Raw genomic sequence first — 17,017 nt, 5'->3', positions numbered from 1 at the left:
GAAATTGATCGAACAATTACCCATAGTGCAATAGTTGGCACTTAAACTCATAAAATGTAGGCATTTGAGGTTGTGAAATCACTTGTTGTATAAAATGGAAATATTTTCTTGGCAACTTGTTAAGGAATAGGATTACCTAATTGTCATAGGACTTAGGAGCCCTTGTGGTTGAGAACTTAGTGAGAAGACGTCGATACTTAGCCAACTTGACTTTCAAGTCATCATTGTTTGTGATTTTAAAGTTTTGGAGCTCATGATTCAAATTGATGCGATGGGTCCTATCTTGAGGTGCATAGCGGTCAGTTAAGTGTGCCCAAACGCTCGGATACTAACTCAAAATGTTGAAGCTGAGAGTGAAACTCAAGCAATAAGCCCTGCATAAGCTTAACAATAGCCAAGGTGTTATGATTGTTCCATGAGCAGACGACCTCGTATTGAACAAGTGCAAGATTAGGTTGGGGTTTCAACCCTTGCACTAAATCCCATATTCTGAGAGTCTAAGGCATGACTCAACAAGTTTGACCAAATGGTGTAGTTGGACCTATTGAAATGAGTATTGTCATTAAAAGTATGCTTGGTGGATGAGGAGCTAGAACCATGAGGTGTTTGTGAATGCAACCGATCTATGACTCATATAAAGTGGTACTTCCTTCAATTAACACCTGGTCTTTTCACATATACACACAAATAGAGTCCTCACTCCCTCTCTCCACACCAGATTGGCCTTGAAGACCGGCATCTCTCTCAGTATTTCTTTATCAATTAAAAGATGGAAGGTTATTAAAAAAAAAGAAATGTTCCAAAGTACAAAACCTATGAACAGTTGGCTGAAATATTTTCCGAGTAAATTTCAGCTGCATAAGGACAGTACAACATATCTAAAATGACATCCCAATTAGGAAAACACTTTGTGTGAGCATAACTCAATAATTCAAGTGTAGAATTGCAATCTGCAAAACTCTGTATGTATTGTTTTACACTTGTTTCTTGACCTATTCTCAGCCTTATTTCATTCCAAATCTGTTCCATAACAGTTAGACTACAAACTCTTTGACCCTGGCATCATTCCAAGAATAAAACAGTCCCACAAATAGCACTAAATCAGAGCGGAAAACCCTGTTCTTGTGTGGCGTGGTTATCACTTTTTTTAGTTCCTGCATTGGAGAAGCAATCAACTGTTCCTAAACCTAGACAATGATGCTCTTGTCTTAGTAGAAGTGCAAAGAAAACACAAAAGTGTACATTCGATGGAATCAGCCCATCATGTTGAGCATTTCCTTTGAGAACAGAGAGAGAGTTGACCAAAGGGAGCAAGTTCTATCTCCGTGCATGAGTTAGAGATGAATAAGTACTCTCCATAGCTGATGTACTTGCAGCAATCTGCCCTGCCCTAAGCCCCTAAAAACTTCACGCTCAAATATGCCCCTCTTGTCTCTTATGTTTTTTTTAATGCTCTCTATCATGAGGACATGTATTTTTGAAACCTCACTTAACATGTGGATTAATTTTTAATCACATGATTAGGTAAATGTTGCACATGTGAGGTGCAATTGGGATTAAAGTAAATTTACGAGCATGGAATTCGACGAAATCACTGGATGTCAAAGGCAAAAGTTGCTATAAGTTATGCCGCACAAGTAGTTGGTGGTATCTGGTGCCAGTTGTTGGCCTAGGTCATCCATTTGTCCATAAGTGTCAGTTGGTGACACTAGAGAAGTGGTATATAATGATACCTAACGCCAATCTGATGGTCAAAGATGGCGCAGACACTTGAGAATGGAAGTTGCCTAGTCAATTTAATTTTTAGCTAGTCAGATTATTTTTCAAGGCACCAAAAGGAAGGCTGCCACTTGCCAAAAATGCCCATGTAAGATTGAAAAACGTCTTTAGAGACTGGAGAGAGGCATTTTTATAAATTCAGCCTGTAAGAGAGAGGGAGGAGAGGCTGCTGGTCCGATTTGCAACCTTTGGAGAACCTTCTGAGGCTGCCAAGGGCAGGAGAAGACCAATCAACAGCAAGAGACAGCATCAACAAGCTGTTGTGGCAGGGCAGCAACTGCATTTGACTGATTTTCAATCATTCTTCGCGACAAAACTCTGAATTTTCTCTCTCTACAGCTTTCCCTCTCATCTCCCAGCCATTTCTCAGCCTTGCTCCAAAGATCTCAGTATTTGGACCCTCAGAGTTTGAGAAATTTCAGATTTCTTTGTTGTAAACCCCTTATCTGTAGCAGAAATTAGGGTTTAGTAGCAGCCTCGGGAAGCGTGCCAGAAATTGGAAGCTCCAAGACTTGGATTCAACAGGGTTGAAGCTGTTTTTAGCCTATTCAAGTGGAGGGACTGCCAAATAATTGAATTTGGGGCATTTTCCATCTTAATCAAAGCGGGTGAAGGCCAATTGATTGCTTGAATCAAGGGGCAAATCAGATTAAAGACTTGCTGGTGATTTTGAACAGCAAGGGGAGTTGGAATACCGAAAGGGATTGAGAGAATCTCATTGTAAATCAACTTATTTTTCAATAAAGCTAAAGAAATACTGAAAGGGCTGCCAATTTTGGGGCCAATCAGGTGTGCATTGTCCAAGGTCAGTAGGTGAATTTGTATTTTCAGATTTGCATTAATTGTTTACTGTTGTAATTAAGTTGTAATCAGGGATTTACCACCCATCCTCGGAAGGAAGGTTGGTTGCATGGTTCCACTGTTGGGATAGTAGTCAATCCTTTGATTTGGTGGGCCTGAGGCATCTAATTGCAAGCCAAAGCTTTGTGCTGATTTACTCTCAGTTGATAAATTACAGCATGTCTTCATACAATGAGATGGACTCAAGCAATGATAATGCCTCTTAGCATGAATGTTCACATGGGAATGAAGTAAATGCAATGCCTGATCTTGGACATGGCTCAGATTATGGACAACAAGCTGAAAATGTTGTTGGGCAAGATGCACGGCCTTTAGGGCATAAGGAGGTTGATGACAAGCAAAGTGAAGAGGAATTTGATGACCAGTTCAAGAATTGGATGAGGACATCAGCAAATCTCTTTGCTGAATTGACAAAGGATCCTCAATTTAGCCGATTTTTGAATGCTCTAAAGAAGTACATCAAAGGCAAGAAGAAGAAGAAGTCATCTTCTACACCTTCGGGACAGCAAGATGCACCAATGATAGTGCCAAACCCTTCATTTGAAGCTCCCAATGATGCTAATGAAATAAAACAGTTGGTATCTACAAGGCAAGGAGTGCAAATGCAAGGCCATCATGGAAGTGCCAATCCAATGGATTTTGGATAGCTAGGCGTGCATACTATGATGGGGTAGCCAGGATATTTTGGTGGAAGCATGATTTGTCATTCTATGGTTGGACAAGGATTGTATACAAGAATGTATGGCACAAATCCCTATGGTATGCAACAACCAATGCATGGAGTGTAAGGCCCAATGTATTGGCATATGGTTGGAAATATGCAAAACCCTATGTATGCTAGTATTGGCTTGTTGCATGGGGCACAAAGTAGCATGTTTGGTATTGCATCTGCACCCTCGAATGCTTATGGGGCTCAAGGAATGAATGTTGGTCATGCAAATGCTCCGTTTGGCGTTGGCTTTGATGTAAATTCAGCAAATGCATCCTTTTTGCAGCAGCCAGTGTATGACAACTTGACACCCAAAGGAGCAACAAAAGACTATGATGAGGGTGGAAAAGTAGTGAAGTTTGAGTCCTTTAGCGGTGTACAAGATAGGCTAAAAGCTTTGACTTTCATTCAGTAGTTTGATGTAGCCTATTCAAGGGGGAACTTCATGGAGTCCTCTAAGATTTGAAAGGCAGCCACTTTCTTGAAAGGGAATGCATTACAGTGGTGGTCTACTGTTTTGATGCAAGGTAGAGCACCGTCAACGTGGGTACAATTCAAGCAAATGTTTGCATGGAATTGGTTGACAAGTACCTTTGAGGTGGACATCATGACATCTAGGAATAAGTTGGATGCTAAGGAATGTAAGAATTTGGAGCAATATAATAAGAAGTTTTGCTGCCTATTACTTCTTATCGCGCTGTATTCCTTTATGAGCAAGTGAAAAAATATGTTTGTGGGCTGCCTAAAGGAATCAACGGTTTTTGCATTAAAATCCACCGTGTCTAGCATGTCTTAGCTTATAGAGACTGTTGCTATAGTCGATGCTTTGCTGTGTGGGAAGGATTCAAGCTTTCTAGAGAGTAGGGAGAAGCCGAATAAAAAGTTGTTTAAGGTTGATAAATGGGGCAGATCTGAAAATCAGCCTTAAAAGAGGCCAAAACAACAAAGAAAGGGCTCAAAAACATTGGCGCAACGTAGGGAATTGATGGCTGCAAATAAATGTTTTATTTGTGAACAGGAGGGTCACATTGCAAGGGACTGTCCCAATAGGCAGGAAGCTAGATCCTCAGTTGTTGCAGCTTTATCTAGATGTCTTTCAGTTAGAGCCGACTTTAGTTCAGGCTCCGTCAAGTTCAGCAGAGCAAGGGTCCGGAGTATTACTTGATGCTCAAGGGGGAGGTAGCACTTGCACTCCTTCGGTTATGGACAACTCTCCCATGTAGTGGATCTCGGATGTATTCAACATGCATCCAAGGTACTACGCTGACAGTATGTTTGCCATGAGGTTACTACTTAGTGTACTAGTAATTGTGAGATGTATGCTAATGAGTATGAGTTTCACCTGGGCACTAGAACTGTACTTTTGCATCAGCTTATGATCAATTTAACATGGATTTTGCCTCAATTTTAAGACAAAAATTTTGATAAGTTTCAACTTAGTTTTTGATCAGCTTGAGAACCGTTTATGGTCACTTTTGGGATCAGTTTTGCATTGATTGATGCTGAGCTTTTGCAATGAGTTTGTGATCAGTTTGAGGTCACATTTGCAACAGTTCGTGATCAATTCTCAGATCAGCGAGTGATCAGTTTATAATCAGATTATGCTCACTTTTCAAAGGTTTACATTTGGTTCCATGAACAACAGCATATGTTATGATGCCATTGATGTTTTAGCCATGGTTTATGCTTGGTTATGGTATGCTATGGTCTGGTTTTGCTAGATGAGTTGAGCTCATGAGAAATGGATATATCACATGTTAATCTGGCAATGTTTTTGAGATTCTTTGTGAGTCTTATGCTATGTTATGTTGGTTGGTAATTTTCAGCATATGTTGGGCATAGGAATGGTTGAACAACAGTGCGCAATGTTGTGTTGACTATGATGCTCTATGGAAATTCCAATCTAATACTTTACTTTTGATGCATTTGGCAGTGCAATCGAGGATGATTGGAAGGATTTCAAGGGGGAGGGTTGTCATGAGGACTTGTATTTTTGAAACCTCATTTATCATGTGGATTAATTTTTAATCAAATGATTAGATAAATGTTGCACGTATGAGGTGGAACTGAAGTTAAAATAAATTTACGAGCCCGGGACCTGAAGAGATCACGAGATGTCAAAGGTAAAAGTTTCTATAAATTATGCTGCATAGGTACTTGGTGGTATCTGGTTTTGTCAGACTGCGTAGTCCGATAGGCTGTGTCAAACAGTCGGTCAGACTATGTCAGACCATCAGGCTGCATCAGGTAGTCCGTTAGACAGCTTAGATTGCAGGCAATAGTCCAATCAAGGTAACATGACAGATTTTTCATTATTTTTCATAATTTCAAAGGTTTTCTAAATTAAACCTTCAGCCCACTGACAGGCCTTTGCATGCGTAAGCACAACGTGAAAATTTTAGCCTAAAATTCGGGCCTTTTCTTGGATTTGGGAATTTTGATGTAGAACAGGACAATTTGATTTAAAAAGTGCAAATTTGGTGCACATTTGCTCGGGAAATTTGGAGCTTTTCACATTTTAGTGAGATTTTGTCAATTTCACTGAAATTTGTGCACACCGGACCCGAGAAAATTGGGGCTTTTGCAGAATTTCATCAAATTGTGCAAGAATTTCTTGGTATATGCACTTGGGTACATGTAGTGATGCAATTTCGGTGGAATTGCCTTTGAAAGTTTGGGGCTTTTGACCACAATCGTCAAATTTGTGCCCGAGAATGTATTTGGAACAGAAATTGCAGCAGAATTTTGGGGATTTCACATGCAATTGATGCATTGGCCTATAAATCAGGCTGAAATTGATTGTGGAGTGCAATAGAGCAGACATTCTCTAATTCTGAAAATCAATTTGCAGATCTGAAATTTCTTGATTTTCACTGCTGTTGGTACTTGCAACGTACCGTGGTCATTTGTGCGACATTTGGGCTTGCATTTGCTGACGTTTGAGTTAATTTAGTACTGCAAATCATGGCTGGAAACAGTGACAACAACAATCTTTTGCAAATGAAGAAGCTTGAGGGTGCACACAATTTTGCAATATGGCAAAAATAGTGCTACAATGTCTTGGTGTAGAAGAAATAGGTGAAGCCCATCAAAGTGAAGGGAATAAGACTAGCAGGTATGGAACAAGAAGAGTCAGACAACTTGCTCTTTAACATTGAGAAGTTGAATTCTACATATGAAATGTGGCAAAGAATTGAGGAATTGTATGCTTAGAAAAGTGCAGCCAGCAAGGTTTATTAGCTGAAAAAGTTGATGGACCTTCGCGTGAAGGAAGGTACAACCATGTTTGTTCATTTGAATGAGTTCAATTCAATTTTCAGTTAGCTGATTGCTTTGGATTTCCACATTGATGATGAGTTCAAGGCTACTTTCTTGCTATGCACTTTGCTTGAAAGTTGGGATACTTTCAAGACAGCTTTGAGTAACTCAAATGCTCAGCTGTTATATTCTGATGTGGAAAGTTCTTTGCTGATGGAATAACTCAACATGCAAAATAATTCAACAAACAAGTCTTCTAATGCATTGCACACTAGGGGCAAATGTCAGCAAAAGGGTAGTTTTGAAAATAAAGCACGTAGCAAGTCTCGTGGAAAAAATGTGGAGTGTTATCATTGTGGCAAGAAAGGGCACTACAAATGGGACTATTTTAAATTGAAGAAAGAGAAAGGCAAAAGCAAAAACACGGAAGACAACAAGGTTGAGAAAAACGACAGCGAACTTGCAAAGAAAAGCAGTGTGAGGATAGAGGAGGTAAATGTAGTTACTCATGAGAATGACAGTGACGGTGATGTACTCCTTGCTTCTTCTTTGAGTGCACATGCATTGATTGCAGATTTTGATGATGACATGCACACTTGAATACTTGACTTAGGTGTGTCTTTTCATGTCACACCACATCATGAGTAGTTTTCTAACTACAATGGTGGTGAACGTGGTGCTATCCACTTGAGGGATAACTATGCATGTCAAATTGCAGGCATTGGTAGTGTGAAATTGGAATTCAGCATGGCTCCATGTTCATTTTGCATAATGAGGCATGTACCTTAGCTCAAGAAGAGCTTGATAAGCACCGACAGCTAGATGACAGAGGCTATCATACCACCTTTGGAAATAGCAAATGCAAAATTTGTAAGGGCTCTCGCATTGTTGCCAAGGGCCCTAAAAGTAATACTTTGTATCCTTTGTATGTATCTAGCATGCTTGACTATGTAATCGCCATAACCAAGTAGCCAAGTGTTTCTTTGTGGCATAGCCGGTTGGAATACATAAGTCAAGCTGGAATGAAAGTGCTTTCTTGTTTGGAATATTTGTCGTATTTGAGGTATGTTGATTTTGAACAATGTGACTATTGTATGTATGGTAAACATGCTTAAACGTCACATAAAAAATATTTCTCTAAAGTCTTCACCCTTAGAGTTGCTACATTTGGATGCATGCCAAATGTTAGGGTTATCTTTAGGGGGAAAGAAGTATCTGTTTACTTTTGTTGATGATGCCATACGCAAAGTATGGGTTTATCCAATCCGTCGTAAAGAGAGGCCTTGGATAAATTTAAAAAATTCATGGCACTTAATGAAAATCAGACCAGCAAGACATTAAAGTGTCTTCTCTCTCTGATAGTGGTGGGGAATATGTGTCCAAAACCTTTCAAGACTTTTGTGACAGCAAAGGGATTAAAAGGGAGCTCACTGTCCCTCACAATCCACCCCAAAATGGTGTTGCAGAGCGTATGAATAGGACCATTCAAGACAAGGTCTGTACAATGTTGTCATATGTTGCTTTATCTCATGGATTTTGGGCAAAGATTGTTATGTAGCCATACACTTGATTAATCGGCCACAAAATAGGTCTTTTGGGGTGGGGGGTCCCCGTAAGAAGCGTGGTTGCGTAAGCCACCTTCGTATGCTCACTTGAGAGTGTTTGGCCGTGAGGCATTTGTGCACATTTGCAAGGAAGAATGTAGCAAACTTAAGCCAAAGTCTTGCAAATGTATTTTCCTAGGATATGGTGATGAGAGTGAAATAGGGTATAGGCTATGGGATCCCAAAAAAAGGAAAATTGTACGTAGCAATGATGTTATCTTTTGGGAAGATTGTATGCACAAATAACTTGAAAAGATTGAGGAAGTCAGAAGGATTGTATTTCGGGAAGACAGCAAAGAAAGCCCGTTGGATAGCAGCAAATACCTGCTGTAAATGACCCTAAAAATGGAGGGAATGATGCTGAAAATGATCAGCAAGATACTGCCCATGATGTATTACAATTTCAGCAAGAACAGATGCCTTTGGAACAACCAGAACTGGCTGTGTACAGCATGCTGAACCTGCAGAACAGCAAGCTGTTAATGCAGATTTGTAGGCTGAGCAGTCAGAAAATCTTGATCATCGGGTTCGTAGATTGACTAGAATGCAAAGACAGCCAGATAGGTTTGTTCCTGGTGTTAATTATGTGGTTGATTATGTCACGTTGACAGATTGTGGTGAGTCATCATTTTTCAAGGAAGCAATGGACAGAAAAGACATCAAGAAATGGCATAAGGCTATGTTGTTAGAGATGGAATCTCTCATGAAGAATGACACTTGGGATTTGGTGCATTTGCCTAAAGGGACGAAATTGCTACCATGCAAATGGGTTTACAAAATGAAAGTTACCTTTGGTTCTTTGCCAAGGTACAAAGCACGATTGGTTGCGAAAGGGTACAAGTAAGAACATGGAATTGATTTTGATGAATTTTTTTAAATTGTAGTCGAAATGACTACTTTGTGAATCATTTTGGGCTTGGTTATATCTGAAGATATGAAACTCATATAGATAGATGTAAAAACAACTTTCTTACATGGTGATTTACATGAGGGAATCTATATACAGCAGCCTAAGAGTTTTGTTGCAAAGGGGAAAGAGCACATGGTATGTAAACTCAACAAGAGTTTGTATGGGCTGAAACATGCACCACAAGAATGGTATTATAAATTTGATACATTTATGCACTCTCAGGGATTACAAAGGACTTGTGCATTTGCTTTGGGAAGGAGAAGTCATCTATTATTGGCTTCACGGATGTAGACTATGTTGGTCATCTTGACTGTAGAAAGTCTACTTTAGGATATGTGTTCACATTTACAGGGGGAGCAGTCTCTTGGATATCGAGGTTGTTGAAGTGTGTTGCATTGTCCACTATAGAGGGAGAGTATGTGGCTGCCATTAAGGTATGCAAGGAGGCTTTATGGCTTTCACATTTGGTGAGGGAGCTTGAAATTATAAAGGTTCCTATCCTCCACTGTGATAGTCAGAGTGCTATCATGCTAGCACGGAATCTTGTCTTTCATGCAAAGACAAAGCACATACAGGTGAAGTATTATTTTATTCGGGATGTACTTGACAGCAAGAGCATTGAGCTTATCAAGGTACATACCGATGATAACCCTGCAGACCTTCTTACGAAGGGTCTTCCAGCAAAGTGATTTGCTCATTGCTGCCAGATGATGGGGGTTGGATAGTATTTGTGTATTTCAGCTTTGTACATACATAGACTTAGTTGATTCTTTTCTCTACCTTCAGGCACGTTGCCTTTAGGTGGGAGGTTGTGGGAATAAAGGGTCACCGTGCCTTTTACGGTGTTCGGGTGTGCATGCACCCTTACACATGTACTCTCTCTCTCTCTCTCTATATATATATATATATATACAGGTGATCCATATGTAGCATATGTAGTTGCAACCATGTGTTAGTTTGAGCACACCAGTACTCAATGTCACCCTCTAGTGCTAGCTATCTAGATGATTCTAGAGCAAGTCTAGAGTAGCTCTATCTTGGGGCTTCGAAGCTAGTGCATTAAAATCATTGGTCTAGAAGAGCTCTCTCTTGGCAAAAGGTACCTAGTGCACCTAGGTGGTGCTGCAACCTCTCTGGGTTGTCTGAGATTTGCATATGGGCGGCATGGCAGAAGTAACCTGCTGCAGCACTCTGAGCTAGGTGGCTGGTTGTTGGGCACAAGGCAGTTGACACCTGGCAGACTGGCAGGTAAATAGGCTTGAAGCTTCATGTTCTAGGGCAATCTAGTCATCTGTGAGGAAAAGTGGGTCAACTGCTTCATTGGCCATGTGCATGAGCTGCACTGATTTGTATCTCAACCCTCCTTTATTTGGAGTAAGCCACCGACTGTTTAAGGGTTCTGCCCTAAAGTTGTGACTACATGAGGGCCCGTCCTCCCATTCCCCCAAAACCTTTCCTCCCCCCTCCAAAAAAAGCCGCCCTGTTTCTGCCTTTAAAGGAACCCCTCCCTGTGGCTGTTCTGCTACACCCCCGTTTAGCAATCACATATTTCTCCTTGTATTCTCTCCCTCTTGCACATCGAAAAAATTATGTCAACAATCTTTTTCTTTCTCACTGTCTCCATCTCATCTGTTGTCTTATGGTCTCACCACTCTCATCCTTTATATATTCTTTCAAGAATACTTTTTCAAGATAGTTTTGATGTGAATTCTCAAACAGGCAACATGTTTGATACTATGGCCATGATTCGACAGCATTGATCCTGGTTTCATTTGTAAAACCTGATCAGATTGATTTACTTTTTTACCCCATAAAGCTTGATTGAGTATTGACTTCAAAAGTATTTGATGATTAGACACTGTTGTTAATTGAAACCATTTTGTTTGGGGATGTCTTTTTCTGGAACTTGGGAGATAGATTTAGGTGGGAATGGTTTGTGGAGAGAGGGAGGGAGGAGGATTACTTTTTGATTGGAGCAGTTTCAAAGTTGACTGATTGATTCACTTATTTTGGTATTGACCTGTTTTTTAGCTTGGAGCAATTGTTTCTGGAGTGCAGCCGGGATTAACAATGGTTGTTGGTCCCCCTGGCACAGGCAAGACTGATACAGCTGTGCAGATTTTAAATGTTCTCTATCACAATTGTCCTTCTCAAAGGACGCTACTTATAACTCACTCAAATCAAGCATTAAATGATCTATTCGAGAAAATTATGCAGGTAATTTAATGACCGACTACCTTTTACATAGGTTTTTTGTATTAGAATGATTACTGTGGACTGTGGTGGTGTTTAATAGATGAATGATGAAATCTACGTGTACATATCTAGTTATTGCCATTCTTATTGCAGGAAGTAGTGCATGTAAACTTCCTGCATCTTTTGCCTTGCATTTAGTCCCTTGAACTTGAGCTAGATATTTGTGACTTGCTCTTCTTGTTAATGGAAATGTTCAGTGAATGTTTGTAATATTTGTTTAGTTGTGATTGCTAGGCACGTGTAGTGATTTTCTTGTCTACTTTAAAAGTTTGGGATTTTATATTGGCAGGCCTGCCTCATTTTTAAATGCTGTTTTTATGATCTTCATGATTTCCTTGGTAGAGTTAGAGTAACTAGACTCATGGTTTGCTCCCTCTTTAGAGCTTCTGATCTTGTGCTTTATATAACATGCAGAGGGATGTACCTGCACGATATTTGTTAAGGCTGGGGCAGGGAGAGCAAGAGCTAGAAACAGACTTGGAGTTCAGTCGACAGGGAAGAGTGAATGCAATGCTTGCCAGGCGTTTGGAGCTTCTATCCGAGGTTGAGCGCCTTGCTAGGACACTTCACATCCCAGAGGATGTGGGCTATACATGTGAGACTGCTGCACATTTCTGGCTGCTGCATGTTTATTCTCGATGGGAGCAGTTTCTTGCATCTTGTGAAGGAAGTCATGATAGTCCTACAGTAGTCCAGGACAAGTTTCCCTTTAAAGAGTTCTTTTCAAACACGCCTCAGCCTGTATTCAGTGGTCTTTCATACGAGCAGGATATGCGGGCAGCAAAAGGATGCTTTCGTCACTTGAGAACGATGTTTCAGGAGTTGGAAGAATGCCGAGCATTTGAACTTCTGAAATCAACTGCAGATAGGGCCAATTATCTAATGACAAAGCAGGCAAAGATAGTGGCCATGACTTGCACTCATGCAGCATTGAAAAGGCGAGACTTCCTTCGTTTGGGCTTCAAATTTGACAATTTGCTTATGGAGGAGAGTGCACAGATTTTGGAAATTGAAACATTTATCCCTATGCTTTTGCAAAGACAAGATGATGGTCTTTCACGGCTTAAAAGATGTATATTGATAGGTGATCATCATCAGCTGCCTCCAGTAGTGAAAAACATGGCCTTTCAGAAATATAGCCATATGGATCAGAGTTTGTTTACAAGGTTTGTACGTCTAGGAGTGCCGTATGTGGAACTCAATGCTCAAGGCAGAGCAAGAGCAAGCATTGCAAAGCTTTATAATTGGAGATACAGAGATTTAGGTGATCTACCGTGTGTTAAGGAGCAGCAAACTTTTCACCTAGCCAATGCTGGCTTTGCATACGAGTACCAACTCATTGATGTTCCAGACTATGGAGGCCAAGGTGAATCTGAACCCAGCCCCTGGTTCTATCAAAACCTTGGAGAAGCAGAATATATAGTAAGTGTCTACCAATACATGCGGCTGCTGGGTTATCCTGCTCACAAGATTTCAATTTTGAGTACATATAATGGGCAGAAGCACTTAATACGTGATGTGATTGAGAAACGATGTGCTAGATTTCCGATCTTTGGTCGTCCCAATAAAGTGAGTAGCACCTGGAAATTAGGATGCCCATTTCCTATATTTCTTTCAAGTATTTCCTTGAGCAGTGCAACATCCTTTAATGATCTAACATATGTACAGAAGCTGACTGGTGGCAGTGGCCCATGTTTGTGCAGATAGCAACGGTGGACAAATTTCAGGGACAGCAAAATGATTATATACTTCTATCTTTAGTGCGGACTCGAATAGTTGGGCACCTTAGAGATGTTCGTAGACTAGTGGTTGCTATGTCCAGGGCCCGCCTGGGTTTGTACGTTTTCTGTAGACGCTCACTTTTTGAGCAATGTTATGAGCTACAGCCCACTTTTCAGCAGCTTCTTCAGAGGCCAGATAAATTTGCCGTCATCCTGGATGAATTTTCCCACCCTACACAAAGGAGGGTTGAAAATGTTGGGAGGGCCCATCTTGTTAGTGGCTTGGAGGAAATGGCATTTATTGTAGCCGAGAAAATGAAGCAGCATTTGCAGATTTCTGGAGTAAGTGTTTTTCTCAATTGATAAGCTTGGCTAGCTTAATGACTTCAACTGATTTTCTATACAAGTTTTGAAGCCAAAAACTAGTCTTTCTACTATTTGATTATGGATCTCGATTGGTTTAGGAAGCCTTGGGTGAAGTTAAGAAACACTAACGACTTCTTTTCTCAGGCAATGATGTAAGGGCTTCGATTTTGATGGGATGGAAACTCTAGGTGCAAGAGGTTGGTTTTGTTTTGCTCACTTTCAAATCTAACTGAACATGGATGAATGCTCATTCTTGTGCATGTGATTGCTTCCTTGTTGCCATTTTTTGTGTGTCTCTCACAGGCGTGACTGTTCTTTCTATTTGTTTTTCTCAACCAAGCTTTCTGTCCAAGATAGCCTTGAGAGTCAGACAATGCTTCCCCTGCTTGGATGAAGCCATTTTTACTGGTACTCACAAGACTCTTTGAGTTATGAAACTTCAGGACCTTGTCAGAAACAAAGCATCTGCTCCTTTAGGTTCTGACAAGAAAGTTTCCTTTGTAATCTCTTGTAGGTGACAGATTTCAAGGGAGAATACTGAAGCAATATAGGAGTTCCATTGAATGTAGCATCTAAGTTGTAGTGTGGATCATTCAGGAAGGGTTAAAGAGAAGAAATGCTGCCTTAACAGTGCAGGGGTTCTGTCTCTGACAATTAGGTTCCTGACCCTGTATGTTTCTTAGGATGTAGTTTCATAGATAGGCTCTGTTAGATTCATGTCTGTTGATTTCTCATGGCTTAGTAGTCACAGAAGGATGTATTTGTTTGTTTGTGATGGAGTGTCTCCAACAATGCTTGGTTTATACAAGGCTATAAAATCTGTGCTTGCTTGTAGTAGGTGGAGGATTTATTCCATTTTGTCAGAACTCTGTTTCATGGATACACAATCAAAAGCTGACACATTGATAATATGAAGATTGGAAACATGTATATAAAGGTACATCCCAACATAAAGACAACCGCTTTGGATTTTTCCTCGCAGTGGTGATATAGTACTCATGATTTAAACAATTGTCATACTGCAGGCAAGTCACAACTCCATTCTACAGTGCCCCTTCAAAGTACGTGGTTTCTGATCTTAAAACCAAATATGCTGTCTATTCTAATGTTACCTTGATAAGCAACACTTTGCCCACATGAAGGTTCATTACTGGTTCCACTTTGGGAAAGTGTTGTCTTATACATGTCTTGAGACCAATAATAGATTCTGTATCCACGGGGCCTCTACTCTTCATCAAGGTGACCAGTCTTTCTGGGATGATCATATTCTGTGGGCTAGCAGCAGCCTGGACAACTGATATTATTTCTTAACATCCTTCAATGATGGTGGCTTTACTTACAAAATCATGTGGTGTTACTGCTCAGACTGCTGGGGGTGCTGTATCACCTGGGTACCTGATATTAAAATGGTAAGCCTCTGCTAATTATCTGGATGTGCTTGAGCATGTGGTCTATGGGATTTTTGTTCCATTTGGGTTGTGGAATATTGAAATTATGTCTGTTATAACTCAGGCCTAATACACTTTGAACTTTGGTTGTCATGCTCAAACATGAGCATTCCATGTTTGAGCTTGACAAGCTCTTGTGTACTTGCCAAGTCTAGCTAGGTATAAGCTCTATAAAAAGTAACACATAATTATTTTATTAATGAATCAAGCAAAGTATATTGCAAGCTATACAGCTGTATATGGTTATGACATGAGTAAGTCTAGGAAGCTAGATTGTGACATAGCTCTTGCCCTGACAAAAGTATATTTGCGTTTCTACATACTCTCACAACCAAGTGCATTGTTAATCACACCTATTGAGCTTTTTACTAAAAACTACGACACATGCATGAACTCAGCCACACCATCTCAAATCACTACGGGGAGTGACAAGCTTGCAATCAGCCGCTATTTTCAGCCATGGCCAAGAAGCATATAAGCGTGCAATGACATCAAAGTTGAGCTTTCATTGGAAAGACCCAACAATGGTATGCCAAGTCATCAATGAATTCAACAAAATACAAGTATACCTCAATCGATGGATTATTCAGATCATAAATATCAATGTGAACAAGTTTCGATTTTGATTAGCTTGTATAGATTCACCTTTTGGGAAAGAAGGCAAATGCGTTTTTTTCAAGTATAAACCAACATGATTAGGAGTGGTGCTTGATAATTTGTGTGGGTTTTTCTAACCAAATGATCCTCAAATTCGTTTTTGGACTGGTGCTTTAAGAACGGAGGATGAAGCATCATATTTTTGATCTTAAGACAAAGCAACTTGCATTAATTTAGAAATCGAAGTAGGCATGGCAATAATTTAATGCTACGAACAACTTTGGTATCAATTGTTGAAGCATCCTTGGAACTTCTCATAGGAATCTAGTTAGTAGAGTCCATTATACAATATGCTTGTTGTAATGATATCATCCTCGTTATTGAATGTGCACTCTAGTGTGCTCTATAATTATCTGTATAAAAGTGAATCATAAAACTGTCATAAATATTGATTGACATCAAATGATATTTTTCTTTATTCAGAGCACCTATAAGTTACCTCTAAACCTAAATACATTCCAATTTACAATAAGTGCATAAAATTTATGTATATCCAAATGAGCAACAAGTGCTTTTGCTTTTTTGCATTTGATGGATTTGAAACAACAATCATTTCTTGGGCGTGGCTTATTCTTGTTGATAAGAACTTTTAGCATTTCTCAAATACATGGTGGTTTTTGTTGCAATTTGCATCTTTTTGACTTTTTACCATTGCTCTTATTGATATTAGAGTTAGAAGATGAACTTGCATAATGCTTTGCCTTTAAACATGACAATTGCGCTAACTTTCCTTCGTTCTTATGGTTGATTGCGATAATGATAGTAACTTTAGCTATGCTTTCAGTTTCAGAAGTAGTTATTGAGGGGCAAATTGATAGACCTCTTTGGGTGCCTCTTGCAATGAGACAAATGGCCTAATTGAGGTAGTGTGCTTTGGGACACTATTGTCAAAGTAACATATAACTTTGACTTTCGCCATCAATGGATATTGTGTGTGCAATGAAGGAGTCAGTTGGCTTCACCAAATGTTGGAGGCTAAGCATCAAGTCCTAACATTGTTTTTATGAGTTAGCAAAAACCAATGCCCAATCAAATTGTTATGCAAATGGAACGACTAATAGACGATCATGGTTGTGAGTTAAGTGCATCGAATGTCTTTAGTGAAGTTAAACCACCAAGGTTTTTCAAATTTATCCAAATCTAACTATCCCAAGTATTCAATGTACTTGTCTCTTTGTATCAAGTATACAATGAAGCACATATTGTCTATTTATTCAATTAGCTTGAGATTAAGCACAACTAAAGGAGATTCTTCAAAAACCTACATCACCAAGGATCAATGGCTTCAAGGAACTTATTCTACATTCATCTCTAAGTCTACAATCTTGAGCGATTCACTAAGTTTTTACCAAACCTTTACCACCACTATTCATTTGTTAAACAAGGATAATGCTAATGGCTACTCATTTCATGAGTTTAGTATTATTACTATTGCAAAAGAAGCCATC

At 39.7% G+C, this 17,017-nt stretch overlaps 1 protein-coding gene across 8 annotated transcripts in view; it reads left to right on the top strand.

The window, feature by feature from the left end:
* Positions 1-15,759, top strand: part of EMB2765 (P-loop containing nucleoside triphosphate hydrolases superfamily protein) — a 48,690-nt gene extending 32,931 nt beyond the window's left edge. Inside the window, exons 11-19 of one of the 8 annotated variants that reach the window (XM_087676023.1) lie at positions 11,153-11,338; positions 11,792-12,946; positions 13,081-13,440; positions 13,609-13,661; positions 13,805-13,872; positions 13,979-14,134; positions 14,303-14,401; positions 14,490-14,873; positions 15,311-15,758. In XM_087676023.1, coding sequence (XP_087532149.1) covers positions 11,153-11,338; positions 11,792-12,946; positions 13,081-13,440; positions 13,609-13,620 — 1,713 coding nt within the window. In that variant the 3' untranslated portion in view covers positions 13,621-13,661; positions 13,805-13,872; positions 13,979-14,134; ... (1 more) ...; positions 14,490-14,873; positions 15,311-15,758. Of the gene's footprint in view, positions 1-11,152; positions 11,339-11,791; positions 12,947-13,080; positions 13,441-13,608; positions 13,662-13,767; positions 14,135-14,299; positions 14,402-14,489; positions 15,139-15,310 lie in introns of those variants that run through there. The other 7 variants (XM_087676020.1, XM_087676021.1, XM_087676019.1 and 4 more) reach the window with 7 other exon arrangements.
* The last annotated feature ends 1,258 nt before the right edge of the window (positions 15,760-17,017 follow it).

The sequence above is a fragment of the Lygodium microphyllum genome, chromosome 4 (genome assembly GCF_053477565.2).
Source record: "Lygodium microphyllum isolate KBCC chromosome 4, Lygodium_microphyllum_v1.1.10, whole genome shotgun sequence".
In the NCBI taxonomy this organism is placed as follows: Eukaryota; Viridiplantae; Streptophyta; class Polypodiopsida; order Schizaeales; family Lygodiaceae; genus Lygodium; species Lygodium microphyllum.
The sequence above is the reverse complement of the archived record's forward strand: the minus strand, read 5'-3'. Positions and strand labels throughout refer to the sequence as shown.